Source organism: Musa acuminata, chromosome BXJ2-8 (assembly GCF_036884655.1).
Source record: "Musa acuminata AAA Group cultivar baxijiao chromosome BXJ2-8, Cavendish_Baxijiao_AAA, whole genome shotgun sequence".
Lineage (NCBI taxonomy): Eukaryota > Viridiplantae > Streptophyta > Magnoliopsida > Zingiberales > Musaceae > Musa > Musa acuminata.
In genome coordinates this window covers 30,322,501-30,340,930 of record NC_088345.1, presented here as the reverse complement: position 1 = coordinate 30,340,930, position 18,430 = coordinate 30,322,501, and the positions used below count along the sequence as shown (strand labels likewise).

Below are 18,430 nucleotides of genomic sequence, written 5' to 3'. Positions count from 1 at the left end.
TAAGTAATGGAACCGCTTGTGAGCTAGAAAGTATAAAATGTACATTTTTTAAAAACCTGGTGATAGTACCGCCATGGTCAATGGTCATATCGCCTAGACCGGCGATGGTACCACCCAAACATAGTCTCTTAGACTGTCAAGCGGTGGTACCACCTAAATTGGGTGGTGGTATCGCTAGTGCATAGGGTAGCAGGTGGTTGTACCGTCTAATGTAGGCGATGGTACCATCCAGTATAAGCGGTGGTACCTCTAGTATCTTAAAAATCATGAGATTTAAATTTTTAGCTCTGTTTTTAGAGTTATTTGGGGCCTATAAATACCTCACTCATTCTTGCTTATGATAATAAGACAAGGAGTAGAAAGAGAAAAGAATTATTGAGGATAAAAGTATTATAATCTCTTTTGAATTATTGATTCTCTACCTCCTAGAGTTTAGAAGCCTTCTAAGAGAGGAGTGAGATCTTTTGTAAAAAAAAAAAAGGTGTGAATGTTCTCTCCTAAGTGAAAAGGAGAAAGGGTTATAACAAGAGTAGTTAATCTTCGTCAATTTAAAAAGAAGATCGATAGTGAAAATCGATGGTCTCGAAAAAAAAGGAATCGAGAGTGGACGTAGGTTGAGACGACCGAACCATTGTAAATCGGTTTGTATTTCCTTTGTGCTTTTCATTTCTAAAAATATTTTTAAAACAATCATCCTAAAATCCTGAAAAGAATGGAAAACATCCAACTAATTATCTTACCAATAAGTACTCATATTTTTTTTGTAAGAGTTTTAATAAATTCGGTAAATTTTCAATTAGTTACATTCTCCTTATACTTCGATAATATTCGGGATTAAACAAAAAAAAAATCATATTACAAGAATTAATCACCTAAATTCATAAAAATAAAAAAATGATATTAGTAATCATCACGAACATTTATTATTATTATTATTATTATTATTATTATTATTATTATTATTATTATCATCATCATCATCATCATTATGATGAATATATAACTAACTGTACAAACATAAATACACAAGAATATATAACTCACTATACAAATATAAATACACATCACTACGCATCGTAGGCACAAGCTAGAGACATATTCAACTTTTAGAATAACATTAATCATATTATAAAATAATAATATCAACAATATTAATCATTTTGTACCAAATACAATATTCTAATATCAATAAAATATTTCAATACATCCGAAATACAATGCACATCTCACTCACATCTCTCTATGACTTGCCACATAATAACAATTGTCCAATATAGTATTTGTAATTTGCAATTGAAACAACATGTCTCTTAATTCATCAACAAGTGATCCATATATTTCATCAAAAATATCATGCAATTATTCCGGTAAAAGTTATCAATCAATTAGTATAACAACCACTATGCTTTATTGATATGATAAATCAAACACTTATGATCTATCTTGCTAAGGACATTTAACCACTTTAGTCTTCTATTATTCATTAAGAATCTTCTTTAAAATATGGAGATGAAGACGGTCTAAATCAATAGAAGATATTTTCTTTAAAATCTATACTTGTTTTTAAACAAATAGTTAATATAAAAAAATAAAATTAGATAAATAACAATAATAAAATATTTACCATTAATCTAAATATGTTAGAATGTAATTTTTTCGAAAGAGAATTATAATGAAAATGTATCTTCTCTTGAAGATCTATGACCATCAGATAACAATGGTCTTTGCTAAGCAATGGGACAAAAGTATCTAACCATCAAGGGTGATTTTACATCTTATATTATAATTTTTCATTCCAAATGAGTGATACACTTGCTACAATTGAAAACGAAAAAATATTAGTCGATCCATCACAAAGTAATTATTATTAATGAATAAAATATAAATACACAATCATTTACCTTAAAAACTACTCCATAAAAATAAGGATGACCAAAATTTTTGTCCTAAGTCAATAATGTGACGACTAAGTATAGACTCATATGCATCTATCACCTCTCTCTCAGTAAACTAATCCCATGTTCAGTAATCTCCAAAAAGATTTTTATTCACACAAAAATTTATCATCTTTCTAAAGCATCGAACAACTTATACTACAAATAACAAACAATAATTGAATCAGTTATAGCAAACCTAATTTGACAACCAACTTATTTTAAAGACTTACTATAAAGTGTTTAGTTTTGAAGCTAATTTGGTAGTCTCTTTTTCATCGCTATCTATTTTATCATAAATCTATAAAATAAAATATATTAGTAAACATAATCAAACTAGTTGTATTATAAATATAATAAAATAGTTACCTCTGTTAAATTTTCTCTTTTAACCACTCGTGCGGCTAATCGATCATCTAGCTTCTCCTTAAATGTCTTGAGAATACGAACTTTTGTTCCTCATGTTAGTTGTGGTAAAATATGCTAAGTAAGGTTCTTGATGATCATTAGAGAAATGTACTTTGAGGTGATAAGATAGCCAAGTTCTTATGTAATCTCTTGATTTCATCTTTATACTTTTGACACTTGATGCATTCTTATTCGATACTTAAATGTGTATTCTGTAAATAAAATAAAATAATAAATAAAGTATCCCATTTCAAATACACAAATAAAAATACTAAAATATTATACCTTGATAATATTGTCAATCAACATTAGAAGCCTTTTAGGAGGAGTCAAGTGAGCACTTAATATACCTGCATAATAAACGTGTACAAAAATATAAAACACATCCATATCTTTAAATGAACGACTATTTATAAATAAATAATTATATTATCCATAGTTATTGTATTTAATCTTAAGTCGACAATCGAGGGTAGTTAATAGGATGGAGTAAACAAATTGATATGCTCGCATAGCTATGCTTGCAAAAGTATTTACAAATATAAGATTCAAAGAATTTATAAATCAAATCAAGTAAGTTAAAATGAGATTTAGCTTACCATTAATCATGTGAGATATTCAATCATCTTTATTGCTATCTTCTGGCTTTAGTTTTTTTATATGACCATCGATCGATGGTTAGGGTCTTATTAATAGTAAGACAAGAATGAATAGGTGTCACCTAATTGTAGTTTGTCAATGAATTTAAATTATCGACAAAAGATAGTAATACACAAACATGGAATGTTTCTTTGATTTGCATATTTATTTATGAAGTATATAACATTAAAGAACTAATGCGGTGCTCATCGATGGGTATGGGTATAATATTATCAACTAGGAGAAGCATGATACACTTTCAATTTACCTGGTCTTCAACAAATAAAGGTCATATTTAGATCCAAATTTCAACTCCAAAATTAGGTTAACATGTGTCTCTAAACTAGGTAGTCATTTAACTCTATCAACAAATTTAAGCATGTATCAAATTTTTAATTAACGAGGATCAACATTATGTTGTGGACCACCTTAGCCTTGAATATGCATGATGAAATTTAGGAGTATGACAAATCAAATTTAAATCCAAAATTTGCACTTCAAAATTTTGGAGCACCATAACTACTTTCTTTTATTTCTAGCATTTTTCCCACTGCATCCATATGATGGATGACAACCAATCATAACTACTTTCCATGCTATTTTAAAGTCATTTACATCATCAACCAATCAAAGCACCTTAAAGTGTATATTAAAATCCTAGAATATTATCTAATGTCATTGTGAGGGTTATTGGAGACTCTTGTCATAGATAAATGGAAGCAACTATCGAGGGTTATAGTCCACTTTTGAGGGTTACAGTTACCACAATCGCTGCTCGTCAGAGAGAGAGAGAGAGAGAGAGAGAGAGAGAGAGAGCTCGAGCTTGCTAAGAAACGAAATGTCGTTGCTTGCTTGCTGGGGGAGACCTTACCACTAACTAATGTCATTGCTTAGTGGAGAGGATCTCGTCAACACTGTTTACACTTGGATTATACTCGATTAGTACAACTCGTGAGTTCTCTCCATTTGTCATTTAAATTGAAGATGTGACTCGAAACAAACTCCGACCTGATCCATTACTAACAAAACACAATTTGATTCACTGGAATCGAACCCAGACGTAAATGTCTCAATTAAATCGAACTCACATGTGATCTATGGTTTGAAAGAACTGATTCAAGAGCATTATTGAGATTTAAATAAAAGGAGCTTTGTATAGTAAAAATCCAATTATGAGGGCGTCACATTATAAAAGCCCAATACTAAAGACTTTTTCTTTTTTTTGATAAAATACCCTTTATTCTAATCGATTTTTATATTATTTTTTTCCTATTAATTCATGTAACTCCCTAAATTTATATTTCTATTTTGATCATCAAATTTCGTAAATTCATTTATAATAAAAAGGATATTTGATAATTATATTTTATTATAAATTTTAATATATCTTTCACATAAGAATGCAATATATATATATATATATATATATATATATATATATATATATATATATATATATATATTTGCTTTTCTGGGATGGTACCCATGTTTATATATTTCTTGTAAATAGCCTTTATCTTTTTTCAAATACCTAAAATATTAATTTTCAATTAAGTTACAACGTTTTTTCTTCTAGGCCGGCTACAGTGTTTTGATTCGAGTAGACTAAAAACATTGTAACTCCATTTAAAAACACTATAATCATTCAATTAATTTAAATCTTATTAAAATTAATTACCAATTTTATCATAATTTTTTAGAGTTATATAATGACTTATTCTAGAGTTTTCGAATGATCAAATTATTATAGATTTTAATATTTTTATAAAATGACTTGTATGAGAGTTTAAATAATGGTGGATGAAAATGAAGAAGATTTTAAAATGTTTAAAATAAATTATAACAAAGATCCTTAATTTTTTTTTTTATGATATTAAATCCAGGTCTACATATTCATTCGTGTTTATTTATCGTTATCGTGGAAGAACAATAATAAATAAGGATGCAAGTGCAACACTACCTAGTTATAATATTTTTAAATAGAATCATAAAAATATTATGATTTTAATTAGTTTAAATATCATAAATCTTAATTAATAATAATAATAATATTATTATTTAAATTTAAGGTATCTTAAAGTAATTTTTGATATGTCGTCAATATTACATTAACCTTCGTAATTTTTTACATGATATATTGTGCCTCTAAGAAAAAAAAAATCTTTGCTCCGCTCTGTATCTCGAATGAAGCTTTTTGAATAACGTATACATTATAAATTAATTATTTGTATAGATCAAATTTAACATGACCTTCGCCTCACTAGCACGCCCAAGTGAGAATTCAATCGATCCGTTCACGGCCCAACTCCCTAAACTAGTTCGGCCCAAGCCCGGCCATTTGCCTCCCCGCTCCTGATTGATGCCTTCCTATTCAACGCTATTCCCATTCACAAGAGATCGAATCGCGCGACTCGTCCCTTGTGTTCTGGAACTTGCAAGTGCGGCCCTAGAAAGAGAGGCGATGGCTTGGAGGGAGCTTCTGTCTCGGAATATAAAGGAGCTTCGCTTCCTCTTCTGCCAGACTTCGCCGGCCAGCGCCCATACCCGGTATTGTTTCCTTCCCTGATTGAATTTGCCGGCATAGTCTCGACGGAATGCTTCTCTTTTTTTTATCGTGGATCGGCTACCGAGCGCTTGCTAGGGGACGATCCTCTGTTAATTTTGGTGTCTTAGCTTTTCTCTTTTCTTTCTTTGGAATTGCAGGGAGTTTGTTTACAAGAACTACAAGGATCTGAAGACGCTCAACCCCAAGCTCCCCATCTTGATCCGCGAATGCCGTGGAGTCGAGCCGCAGCTTTGGGCAAGATATGGTGAATATGCTTTATACTCTTACACGTAACTGTTTGATGAGGTCTGGTTGTCTCCGGAATAGCATTTTATCGAACTACTTAAGGGTATTAACGACTGGAAATAGATCTGGATGATGTTTTGTTGGAACTGGACGATTTTGTGTTGTTCTTTCTCTTGCAAACGAATTAGTCGTACTTGGCATTGACACTCTTAGCATGAAGACTGTTGACCTGGAAGTCTATCTAGCAGCCTTTCTTTTCAGACCTAGTGGCATCTCAGATTATTATTGTGAATTTGGTATTGAACTCCATCTCTCGTTTGTGCGTAGCATGTTAGCGAGTTCTATAATCTCAATGTCCTTGAACCTGAAACTGTCAAAAATTTCACGTGGTATGCATGGGGCAGGGAAGGTGCGCTCTTTATTGAGACAAGCACACCATGCAAAAATGTTGAAAAGCAATTAAAAAGGTGAAAAGTTATGAGCTGCCATTACTTTACACCAATAATTAGTCAATTTAGTGGGTCTTGATTGAGTCAAGATTTGAGTCGGTCATCATGCTGATTTAAATGTCTTCTATTATGTTCTTTATGTTCTTTGAATTACCTCATGAAGACTTATTTATTTATTTTGATAGGTTCCTTGAGTATGTTGAACTTCTCTTTATGTTGCTTGCTTCTTGATAGCCCTTGAGACAGTGATCATGTATATTAGTCAATTGAGATTACATTTACTTAACTAGAGTTAAGATAAGAGTTGTATATGTGGTCTAGGTCTAGTTAGAAATATGGTCAATTATGAATTCTATATAGGGTTGAGGCCGAATGTAAAGAATCAGCATTTCCAGTCATGATTTATGAATTAAAAAAAAAAATCCTCTTGACTAGTTATCTTGGTCATGCCGTGTTTTTTTATCCGTCTTGCTGTACTTTTATCTTTTAGCCTGTTCTTTATGTTTTTCCTATGATTTTCCCTTTTCTTTGTTGTAATGACAATGCTTTTGCTGTTTACTAACTATCAGTTCTTTATCTTCGCTGTTCTGTTAAGAGTATCTGTTGTATAGCCATTTTATTTGATAATATCATTGGTGAAAACCAAATAAAAAGTTTAGTGAGCATGTGAAGGCAGAATTAACATGTCAAGGGGTTCCTTGGATAGATCCATCATTCAAGAGACACAAGTAACTTAAAGAGTTCATATTTGAGAATCATGGGTCTTGCTTTTACCATTGGTCGGGGAATGCTCTAAGCAGAATCCAATTGGACTAAAATGTATCAATTTGAGTCCAATATTTAATTCGGTTTGTATTAGTTGAAACTAAAATGGTTTTTCAGTGTGTTTCAATTAGCTAAACTGCGTTTTCTACTCAAGTGAATCTTTTTCTTTCTCTTTTCTCTCTCTCTCTCTCTCTCTCTCTCTCTCTCTCTCTGTTTTTTTTTTTTTTGGCTTCTGCTATTACTTATGTTTAGTGGTATGAAAGTTCAAATGAAGTGCACTTGTTCTAATCAGGTGGTCCAGTTCATGAGGCTCCCATGAATATTGAATCTGGGGAGGGTTAGTGAGGTCCACTTCACTTATTTCCATAGCAACTGGAAACCTAGGGCAGTATTTGCTGTTGTCTTTAGGAACCTTGATAAGCAAACAAGAATCGGCCTATTCCACTATTTAATTTTGTACAGTTGTGAATGCTGGTTATTTTATGATTTGACTATTGGAAGTTATGTGTTCTCTGTCTAGGAGGTTAGGTAGATTATCTTTGCATACTGACTTGTTTTCAATTATTCTCTAATTACTTTAGTTTCTCTTCAACAAAGCCCATGCAAATTATTGCCTATTCTCTCTTTTCCTGTTTGTTACTGGGCTCCAAATGTATTTCTTGTTGTCTTCTTACTGCCACCTTAAACTGTAGTTTTTCTTCAGAAAGTAGGTCTCTTATTGTTGTTTCCTCTATACAACAGAAGTATGGGCTGTAGGTTTTGCACCTAAACGCTACTGAAGAAACCATAGTTAATCTAAGATAGAGTCCAAGTTTTGGGTTGAGTCGTACCAGACTGTATTTCAGTTATTTTTATTGTTCCATTTTTGGTTGACTTTTGTCTGTGATTTTCTTAGTTATTTAAAAGGTTATAAGACTTCTATGTATTAGATAAGATTGTATGAAAGCCATCAAATTGTTACCATGCAATTTCATATGATACAAGTATCTATTTTGTTGTGATTGTACATGTTTGTGCACTTTTTAAATATAACAGTTAATCTGTGTTGGTTATACTTATTGCTGCTTCAGTGTCATGGCATAAATAGGATTAGGTTTGATTTAGTTAAAAGGATCTTGGTCAAAATAGGAGATATACCATGGGCCAAAACAAATGAAATTTATCTCTCTTTAAGATTCTTCACTGTTTCTACTGTCTTCTCTAACTCTCTCTTTGCTCATCACTAATTTCTTTTTGTACTTTCTTTTATTGTTATTGTTCATTTACCAGTAAACTCAGCATTTTACCTCTATATTAGCATAAAGCAGTCTGTATTGACCCAGATTGTTTGATGACTAATCTGTTCTTATTCGCTCTGTTTTTTTCTTGAAACAACAGCCTCATTTCTTTTTTCTATAAACTACAGCCTCTTGGCTGCTATTCCCTAAACAGAGCTATCCACACCCCTGAAATTCATTCTAGCAGTCCTATGTTGCCTCCATATAACAATAGCTATACCACTTCAACATTAAGTCTATCAATCTCTTTTACAATAGAGGGCACAAAAATCTTAGAACCCCACTATCTATTGAAAGATGTTTAAAACTCTCCAAACTTTACTCCTAATGGCTAAAGACCTATTATTGCTATTTCATTGATTTTAACTTCTTAGGGTTCAGGGTTAGTGACAACCAATAAACTCAAAGTATTGCACCTTCACCAATCTGATTACCTCGCCAGTGGTATAACATGTACTTCTGTGGAATACTTTGACATCATAAATTATTTATGGCATTTGTAGAATTGTTTTCCTTGATACCATTTGATAGGAAATGACTTCTTGATAATAAATTTCTCCTTTTGAAGAAGAAGAAGCCTCCGGAGGAAGATCGAGAGAGAAGGAAAGAAGAAACTACCACTAATTTACCAATAATTCTATTCAAATTTTGAAATAATTAATTTTAGGCAGTTAAATAATTAATTCTAGCTGAAGACATGCTAATAATTTGTTTTTGAATTTCTCAGAACCCAATAAATACTCGCTGAAGACATGTTAAATAATTAATTCTATTCCAATTATGAAATAATTAATTTTAGGCAGTTAAATATTATTTAACCAAAGTTTTGAATGCAAGCCAACTAGGTATAGGTGGGCTGGCAGATGGCAGCAGATGTTGCTCTGTTACTTGAGAGTGGAATGTGTCATATCTATCATTGGATTTTGGTGCTTAATGTTCCATATGCATGTTGGACTAGTATATATAATCACAATATATGTACTAATTTACATATGTCAAACACATTTATTAATGTAGTTGTTGATGTTTTGGGATAACGAGAGGCCTTCTTAACTAGAGTTGCTTCATTTTTACCATTTTGCAGAATGAATGTTTGAAATGAGTGGTATATCTGATTGTCAATAACTTCTGCTAGCTGAACTGTGTTAAATGGAGCTTGGTGCTCACTGAGATGCCCTATTGTACCTAACATGTCTTGGCATTTTACACTCAACACCTAGAGGCACAAGCATGCACATCATTGCTTGATTATTAGTTTTGGTTACCTATCTACATGTTTTGAAGCTTATTTTGGTCTTGATTCTGCACTTATTGATTTGTTTGTGCCCTTTTTTCTTTCAGTTATCATGACTAATTTTCAGGTTTATTCTCAGAAATTTATCAAAATCAAGAGAAGAAAATTATAACAGTCAATTTTCACTAATTATTCTAAAATTATAATATATTTTGCATTAATTAGTCTCTGGAAGTTTCCTATAAATTGGGTCCTGATTTTGAATTACGAAATGAAACATCAAAAAGAGAAAAATGCTCATCTTTTTTTCTCAAGATGGTGCAAACTAGTGAGTTTTTGAGTGGGTGTTGTGATTGTTGACAGTGATTTAAAAAGCGCTAGGCGCCAAGGTCTAAAAACGCCCGAGGCGCTAGGCGCTCGCCCGAGCGAAGCGAGACGCTAAAATATAAAAATATATAATATAATTAATAAATATAATTATTTAAAATTTTAAATAAAAATATGCTATTAAATTAAGAAAATCTAAGATACAAAATCACAATGTCACATTAACAAAAAGTTTCAAAATTCAAAATAATAAAATTTTACATCAAAATAAAAATTAACAAAATTAAAATCAAAATAATATATTATTAATCTATTAACAGTATTGAAAATTAATCATTTCAAAATTCAAATAAACTTAATATTAAGAGTATACTGTATACTGAGCCTGACGGAGAAACGAGGAAGCAGCGGTGAGCGGCGGCAGCGGCAGCGGGAAAGGGAAAGGGAGCGGGAGGCGCGAGCAGCGGGAGGGCTCGCGGGAGGTGCGAGCAGCGGGAGGGCTCGCGGGAGGTGCGAGCAGCGGGAGGGCCCGCGGGAGGTGCGAGCAACGGGAGGCGCGAGCAGCGGGAGGGCTCGCGGGAGGCGCGAGCAGCGACAGCGACGAGCAGTAGCAGCGGGAGCAGGAGCGACGAGCAGTGAGATCGGGAGCGGTAGCGGCATCGGGTTAGGGTTGGGTAAGGGTTATATCGGTTTAGTTGGTTCGATTGAACCAACTAACAACCGAACCAGACCTAAAATCCTGGTTCGGTCACTTGGTTTACCCAGGCGCTCGCCCGAAGCGCCCAGCGCTTGGGCTTGGGCGAGCGCCTGTTTGAAGCGCACCACCTGGGACATTAGTGAGGCGCTTGGGCCTCGCCTCGCCTCGCCCGAGCGCCTAGGCGAGCGCCTCTTTCAATCACTGGTTGTTGGGGGTGTTCATCACCTGGGAAATAGGGATTCATGTTGTGTGTAAAGTGGAATGATATTTACAATGATTTAATGAAAAGAAAGTTTTTGGTTATGGTCTGTTAAGAGTTGATAATTTCCAGGCACCTGGTGATATTCTCCTCACTGGTTGGCACAATTACCATTTTATAGGTGCCATTCTACTATTGAAGTGAGTAGTGCCAGCTAGCTTGAATGGGCAGGGATGGCATGGTGCTTAAAATAATTCTTATTCTTTGTGCTGAAGTCATTTTAAGTTTAGACATTATAACTATAAGATTATGCAAGTCAATATGTGGTATTTCCTGTTGATAGGAACCATAAACAGTTCTATACGCATAACCATTTTGCCGGTTGGTCCATTCACTATTTGTTTTGTTTTGTTTTTGTTTATTTATTTATTCTTTTTGCAATTTGGATGAGTACAAGCAAGATTGTTTACATGATCACCTTATTAATTCTGTAATCAAAGAATTAGTGCTTTTTAAGTTGGTTGCAATTGTGCAATTTAACTTATCATCTATTGGTCTATGCTATATGATTCCTAGATTTACCAAGGACAGCCATGAAGATATGGAAGGAAGGAAAATTATAATAAAAATGGAAATTAAGAAGTAAAAACAAATAGTGTAACCTCCTCAGAAAAGCTAAAGATGTTTCAATCATGTGAATGTCGTTATTAACCTTGCCTTCTGCCAAACATTGAAAGGATTTGCCAAAATTTTCTGCTTAAGATGAGATTTGGTTGATCTGAATGTGATTGAAATTCTTTATAGGTCCATAATGGAGTAAACTTTTAGAAGCATATAGTTTTTAGGGTGTTCCTTTTTCTTTCAAAATTATATTAAGGCAGTCATATTTCTTAATTTTTGGAAGCATTCTGCAGGCTAATTTTTATTTAGTATTTAAGAATTAATGTTTTGCCTAGAAATTGCTCTGCTAGATCCCTTTGATTAGAGTGGTAGTGCAGTTCACTTGCTTTTGAGCCTAGTCACTAAGTAGAGGTCTAATAATAGCTTCAGCTATGAATTGTGATGGCCGTCTCTCCTCTTTATCGCATGCTTTAGTTGTGGAAATTTCTCTATTTTTTATTATGTTCTTTTATGCAATATTGAGCTACGCTATCAGTCTAGGAAAACATTGGAGCATCATCGTGATGCAACACTATGTTATTGGCATTACCATTTTTTTTACTGCTTCTTTTAACTCTTTGTCTAGATTGTTAGTTTTTAATTGGTTTCTCAGTTCTGTATAAGATTATAGAAAATCTTCTTTGAAAGCCAGTTTAGCTGAAAATTCAGTTATTTAATAATGATAATTTGAAGCTTTGTTGTGCACTTGGGAAAGAATTTTTTTGTTTTATATTATATCGTTCAATCTTATTTGCACAATCATATTTTGAGTAGTTCTGGATCTGATCGTGTCAGACATGCCATAACTCTCACTATTGTTAGTGCTTCAACCATTTTCAATTGTTGGTAACTAAACCTTTTTTTTTTTTGTGAAATTTCGCCAGTCACTTGTTTGTATGTTTCTTTAGCTGGTTATTGTTTGGGATTGACCTGTTAATTTTTATTTTGGAGTTGCTTTTAACCTAACATCTTTGGTTACATTGCCAGACATGGGTGTGGAGAGATGTGTTCGATTGGATGGTCTGACGGAAGCTGACATTAACAAGAAACTTGAAGAACTTGCTAAAGCAGCAGGAGCTCTTAAACCTTGACAAAATTCAGTTGTCCTCTGACAGGGACAGGCCCTGAATAAAGGAGCCATCAGTTCTGTGAGCTCTACTCTTTTGAATGTTTTAAATTTAATAGTTAAATGGGATTGTATCTGTTTACATTTTTTTCTGTTGGTGATAACAACCTGGTGTCGTTTGCCATTACCAGCCTTGGATAATGGTCTGGATTTTTTTTGTTTTTTTTCTGTGAAACTGACTGCAATGGTCCTTTCTCTCTGTGCTGGCTGATATTTCTAGTTGGTGAATTTAATACTACTTTGAAGACATTCTATACAAGTCATAGCTTACTGACAGACTACAGGAGATTTACTCTTCTGAGGTTAGGATGAGTTATCGATTATCTCCCGTGAAGTATTTGAATTTTATCTTCCGAGTTTTCCATACTATGTTTGATAGAACGACTGGACCCTTGGTGTATGGGAAATGTACTTATCACACATGGACTACGAGTGCAAAAGCAGCAGGCTACTTTTATAGTTTTGGTGTATTAGTTAGGGGTGAATTCTCAGAAAAGGGGTTTTTTTTCCTGAGAAGCGTCTCATTTTCAAAATTCTGTTTTTTTTTTAATATCTGAAATAGTCTGAATCATCCTTTCTTTTTTTCTTTGTTTTTCCTAATCCAAAGGATGAATTAGTTTAGTTATAGTGTTCTCAAACAATACAAAAAGAACATTGTAACGTCCTATAAAAACATCGAGTTACAATATTTTTCTAATATTACAGAAAATAAAAATATTATATTATAATATTTTTATACTACGTTATGTTGCTAGGAAAATACTACATCACATTATAAAAATATTATAAACATAATATTCTTTTAAAATTTATACAAATATTATATTACTATGTTTTTATATTATAATATAATTTTTTTTATATTGTTGAAAATATTATAATTTAATCGATTCATTCTAGAAGGAAGAGAAAACGATATTTCAGATATCGGATTAAAAAAAGAAAAGGTTGTTTGAGAATTTTGAAAATGAGAAGTGTTTCTCAAGGAAAAACTTAAAAAGAGAATTATTATTTCAAAAATTTGCTTTTAAGGTGCAAATGAGATTCTAAACAAAGTTAAGGCTAAAGTCGCGAGCGGGTTGTGTCAAGTTTAAGGTCAATTCTAGTCTCACGCTAACACAAACTTAGCCTCCCTACCTAATCCAAACCAACTTCGATTTTGGTTGGGTGTGGTGATGATCATCATTAATTATCACAAATGACTGCGCAGAGAGCTTAAGCATCATCCATCCCATTGAATATAAAAGAGTTAAAAAAAAACTTTCTGCTGCTAGAGGTGAAGTTGGGTGCTTTAAAACTCACAACTATTGTTGCACGAAGGAGGTCAAAACCAAGAAAAATGAAGGGGTACCAAACAGCAATTTTAGCAAAGAGCTGCAACCGGTTGATGTGGCTGAGGCATGCCCGGTGAGAGAGAGGGGAAGGTGTTAGATTTCATGGTCCTTTATAATTAGATATAATATAATTAATTAGATTTTGATGAAATATATTAGTCACCTATAAAGAAGTTCACTTAAAGTAAGATTCTTTAGAAGATAAATTTGATGGGAGGAACTCTTCTAATTACTTATCATATATCCTCTGATCTTGTCTATAAATAGATAGTACCTCTAGGGACCTTTGCTTTTGCCTATAAATAGATAGGACCTCTATGGACCGAACAATAAGAAGAAATAGAGAGAGATTATCTGAGTTGAGCGATTACGATCTTTCCCTCAACTCTTTTCCCTAACTATCAATCTAGGTGATCCTGTGAAAAGATATAAGAGAGAAAAAAAGGATCTAGTTCATTTTACTGATTCACGTGTCTTTTTTAGATCAAATAGAGATCTTAGTTTATTTTACAGATTCACATGTTTTCGTAGATCAAATAGAGATCTTTTTTCAGATGACATCAAAAGGTACACCTCATTAAATCAAATCTAATTATTTGATTTCAATCCTAGCATAAAATATTATTTCTATATTTAAATTACAGTTATGTCCTTTGTAAATTTCATAATTTTAATTTATGTCCTGTCAAATATTTATAGTTTTAAAATTAATAAATATGATTCATTATAATTATGATTGAATTTAATCATGATTATATTTTGACTATTTGATTGGAATTAATCTTTGACTAAAAAGAAAACTATAAATTACGGTTTAGTTTTATAGTTTTCTTATATGAATTATTGATTATATTTTTTACATGTGGTAAATAAAATCTAATTATTGTTCTTAGATATTCATTTGGTTATTCACATGTATATATATTTGAAATTATGAAATAATATTTATCTTTCACATGAAGGCATGATTTATATGTTATCATGATTATCATATGAGTTTTTTCTTATGAGTTTTTTTTTTACTGATTAATGTTCAATAATTATTATGGTTGTTATTTTATTATTGAACTGCTTAGCATAAGTTAAATTGAAGAAATTTGATAAATATTGTTTGTAATTCATCTCTCTAAGTTTTATCTGACTTGTAGCTGCTAAAGTGGCCTGAGATGATAGATTTTTATGATGTGAATTACAATAAATTTTTTAACATTTATAGGATATTTTAAATTATATTTTATATTATTGTATTGGTCTTGTAGCAACTAAAGTGACCTAGACCAATAACTTATAAATTAATATTAAGGAATTAGTCCTAAATGACATGAAGGAAATAATATTTCCAATGGCACACATAATTAGAAGATTTAGATAATCCAAAAGGAGAATCTACTTCAAATAATTATGTGATGGGCACAATGATACTATTTTGGATATCTTTACAGTTTAGGGTTGTATACCCAAAGGTAACAACACTATTCCATAAGGATGGTATCAATCCTCCATAGATGATCTTGAGTGAACACTAGATATGTCAATATTTCATCCAAAGGTGTAATATAGATGATATCATTAATTTATCAAATTTTTGACAAACTCAGAACATTAATATTATTTTATATTTTGTAGTGGTACTTCCGTCCATACATTCATATGCTTTTAGTGTCCCCATACTCTTTGGATCAAATTATTCAGAATGGTTAGAGTATGTGCAATTTGTATTGGGTGTATTAGATCTTGATTTAGTATTGCTTGTTGAAAAGCCTACAGACTTGACTGATGAAAGTACTGTAGAACAAGTTAAATGAAATGAAAGCTTGGGAAAGATCGGATAAACTTAGTTTAATATTCATAAGAATGATAACAAATAATATAAAGATTTTATTATCAATTGCAACTAGTACATAGGAAAATTTAAATGTTATTGAAGACAGATTTAAATCTACTAATAAGTCATTAGCTAACACATGAATGAAAGAACTAACTACGGCTTAATATGATGGCACTCGAGGAATTCAGGATCACATCCTCAATATGACTGATAAAGCTGCAAAACATAAACTATTAGGCATGAATGTTGATGAGTCTTTCCTTATGCAATTCATTCTCAATTCTCTTCCTTCTCAGTTTGGCCCATTCAAGATTCAATACAAGAATCAATTAGTTATATAATCTAAGTCTATTATGTGCTCAAACCTGTACAAAATCAGATATCAATTTTATAGTTATAATGCTGGGAAGATAATAAAGCAACATAGGAATAGAACATTGGAAAGCTATAAAGAAAGTAATGATATATCTGTATGGGATGAAGTGATAGGATATGCTTATATATAGGAGATCAGATTAGTTTGAAGTGATAGGATATTCAGATGCTGATTTTGTAAATTACCTCGACAGTAGGAAGTCCACTTTAGGATTTGTATTCATGTTAGATGGTAGGGCAATTTCTTAGAAAAGTGTAAAGCAATCGCTGATTGCATCATCAACAATGGAAGCTGAATTTGTGGCATGCTTTAAGGCCACAAATCAAGCTTTATGGCTGTAAAATTTTATCTTAGGATTTGGTGTGGTCAACTCAATTACTAGGCCGCTGAATATATTTTGTGATAACACGGTAGTAGTTTTCTTCTCTAAGAATAATAAGTACTCTAGTGGTTCTAAGCATATCTAGATAAAGTACTTGGTGGTTAGAGAAAGAGTCTAGAAATAATAAGTGTCAATTGAGAACCTAACCACTATGATAATTATTAATCCATTGATAAAAGCTTTATAATATAAAATATTTAAAAAATATATTCTTAGAATGAGACTTGTGAGCAAGTCATAAAAGATATGGTGATGCATGTTTAGGTGGATGCTATTATTGATATTTTTCTTGCTTAATTAAAGTTATTTGTTTCTGCTATCCTGTTTACATTTATGTTTATATATATTATAGTTGAATGTAAGTAATAACATGATTGTCTTGATAAGACAAATTACATAGATCATTATGGACTATATTAGGAATGATTAACAATTTGTGGTACATAGAAGGGAGTATGACATTGATGATATACAACCGCTATGACTCGCATTAATAGTTGGACTTAATATATTATTATTATGTTTATTAGACTTATTGGCTTGTTTTAAAATTCATGACCATGTATAAAATGCTTTTCAAAATTCCTTGAAATCTAATTAGGTAAAATTATTTTTAAATAATTTTATTTTATTTATTTTTGATTTTGAATCTCTTTTATATCTTATCAATTAATGGGCCAAGTGAAAGAATGTTAGATTTTATGGCCCTTTATAATTGGATAAGATATATATTATATAACTAATTAGATTCTGATGAAATATATTAGCCAATTATAAAGAAGTCCACTTAAAGTAGGATTCTTTAGGAGATAATCTTGATGGGAGGAACTCTCCTAATTACTTATCCTAGACCTTCTTCTCTTGCCTATAAATAGAGAGGTTATCTCAGTTGAGGGATTATAGTCTTTCCCTCAACTCTTCTCCCTAACCATCAATCTACTAGTTCCTTTTGTAGATTCACAACGATCTTGGATTAAAGACGGTGTCTTTGTATATCAATCATAGATATCTTTTTAGATGATATAAAAAAGTACGTATCATTAAATCAGATCTAATTATTTGATTTCAATCATGGCATAATAGATTATTTTTGTATTTAATACAGTATATTAGGGCTACGTTGCTGATGTTCACATTAGTGCATATTAAGTTAAAACTTTATATTTATTGAAGGATTTGCTTTGAGACTCTTGATACAATAAGGATACAATAAGGAATACTATCGAATTAGGTCACAATCCCACTCCTATGTATATATTATGACATTTGAGAATTCCTTAATAAAAACTACAAGTAAAATCTTCAATAACTCATAGTTTAACTAATATAGGATATTAGGTCTTCTTGTTGTTGATACGACCTTATAACATGAGAGATAGAGAAATTGAGGCTAGTCTTTGGAGATTGAGAAAGAAAGATTAAGAAATAACAAACAAAATAATTATTAGTTTGATTATGTATTTTGTTATCTAACTTCTCAATGACTATCATATTTATAAATATTTTTAAATACATGTATTATGTCAAGATGCAACAATTTTTTGTGCTGAGACATCCTATTGCACCAACCAATATGCATAGGTCTCATGTTCTAGAAGAATGTATTGTATATTGTTTGTTGTAATGAATATAAATTAATTTTTAAAAATTTAATAATAATTAATATTAAAAACATTTATGTGTAGGAGGTAGACTAAGAGAATAGGCCAATCTTACCAAGGAATGAAAGAGTTAGATTCCATATATTGGGTTTGATTTACAACCTATATGGTTTATCAACTTAGAAATCCTAATTAAGTTTGACTTTAATATCTTACGTAATTTAAAAATAAAAAAGCTAAATATAGCTTAGAAATAAAAAAAGTTAAATATAAAGTTGATGCATTCCAGAAACAACTTAAGTTGACAAAAAATTGTTTAGAAACCCTAATTAAATTTGACTATGATATATGTCCTTGAGTAGGTTTGTCTTAAAATCTACAATTAATAAAAAAATCAATATGG

The 18,430-nt window shown here is 31.6% G+C and overlaps 1 protein-coding gene across 1 annotated transcript; it reads left to right on the top strand.

Annotated features, from left to right (window-relative positions):
* The first annotated feature begins 5,371 nt into the window (after positions 1-5,371).
* On the top strand, positions 5,372-12,765 carry LOC135619354 (NADH dehydrogenase [ubiquinone] 1 alpha subcomplex subunit 2-like). The gene is made up of 3 exons (XM_065121279.1): positions 5,372-5,528; positions 5,685-5,791; positions 12,368-12,765. The coding sequence occupies exons 1-3, from the start codon at positions 5,443-5,445 to the stop codon at positions 12,469-12,471; spliced, it is 297 nt and encodes a 98-aa protein (XP_064977351.1). The 5' UTR covers positions 5,372-5,442; the 3' UTR covers positions 12,472-12,765.
* The last annotated feature ends 5,665 nt before the right edge of the window (positions 12,766-18,430 follow it).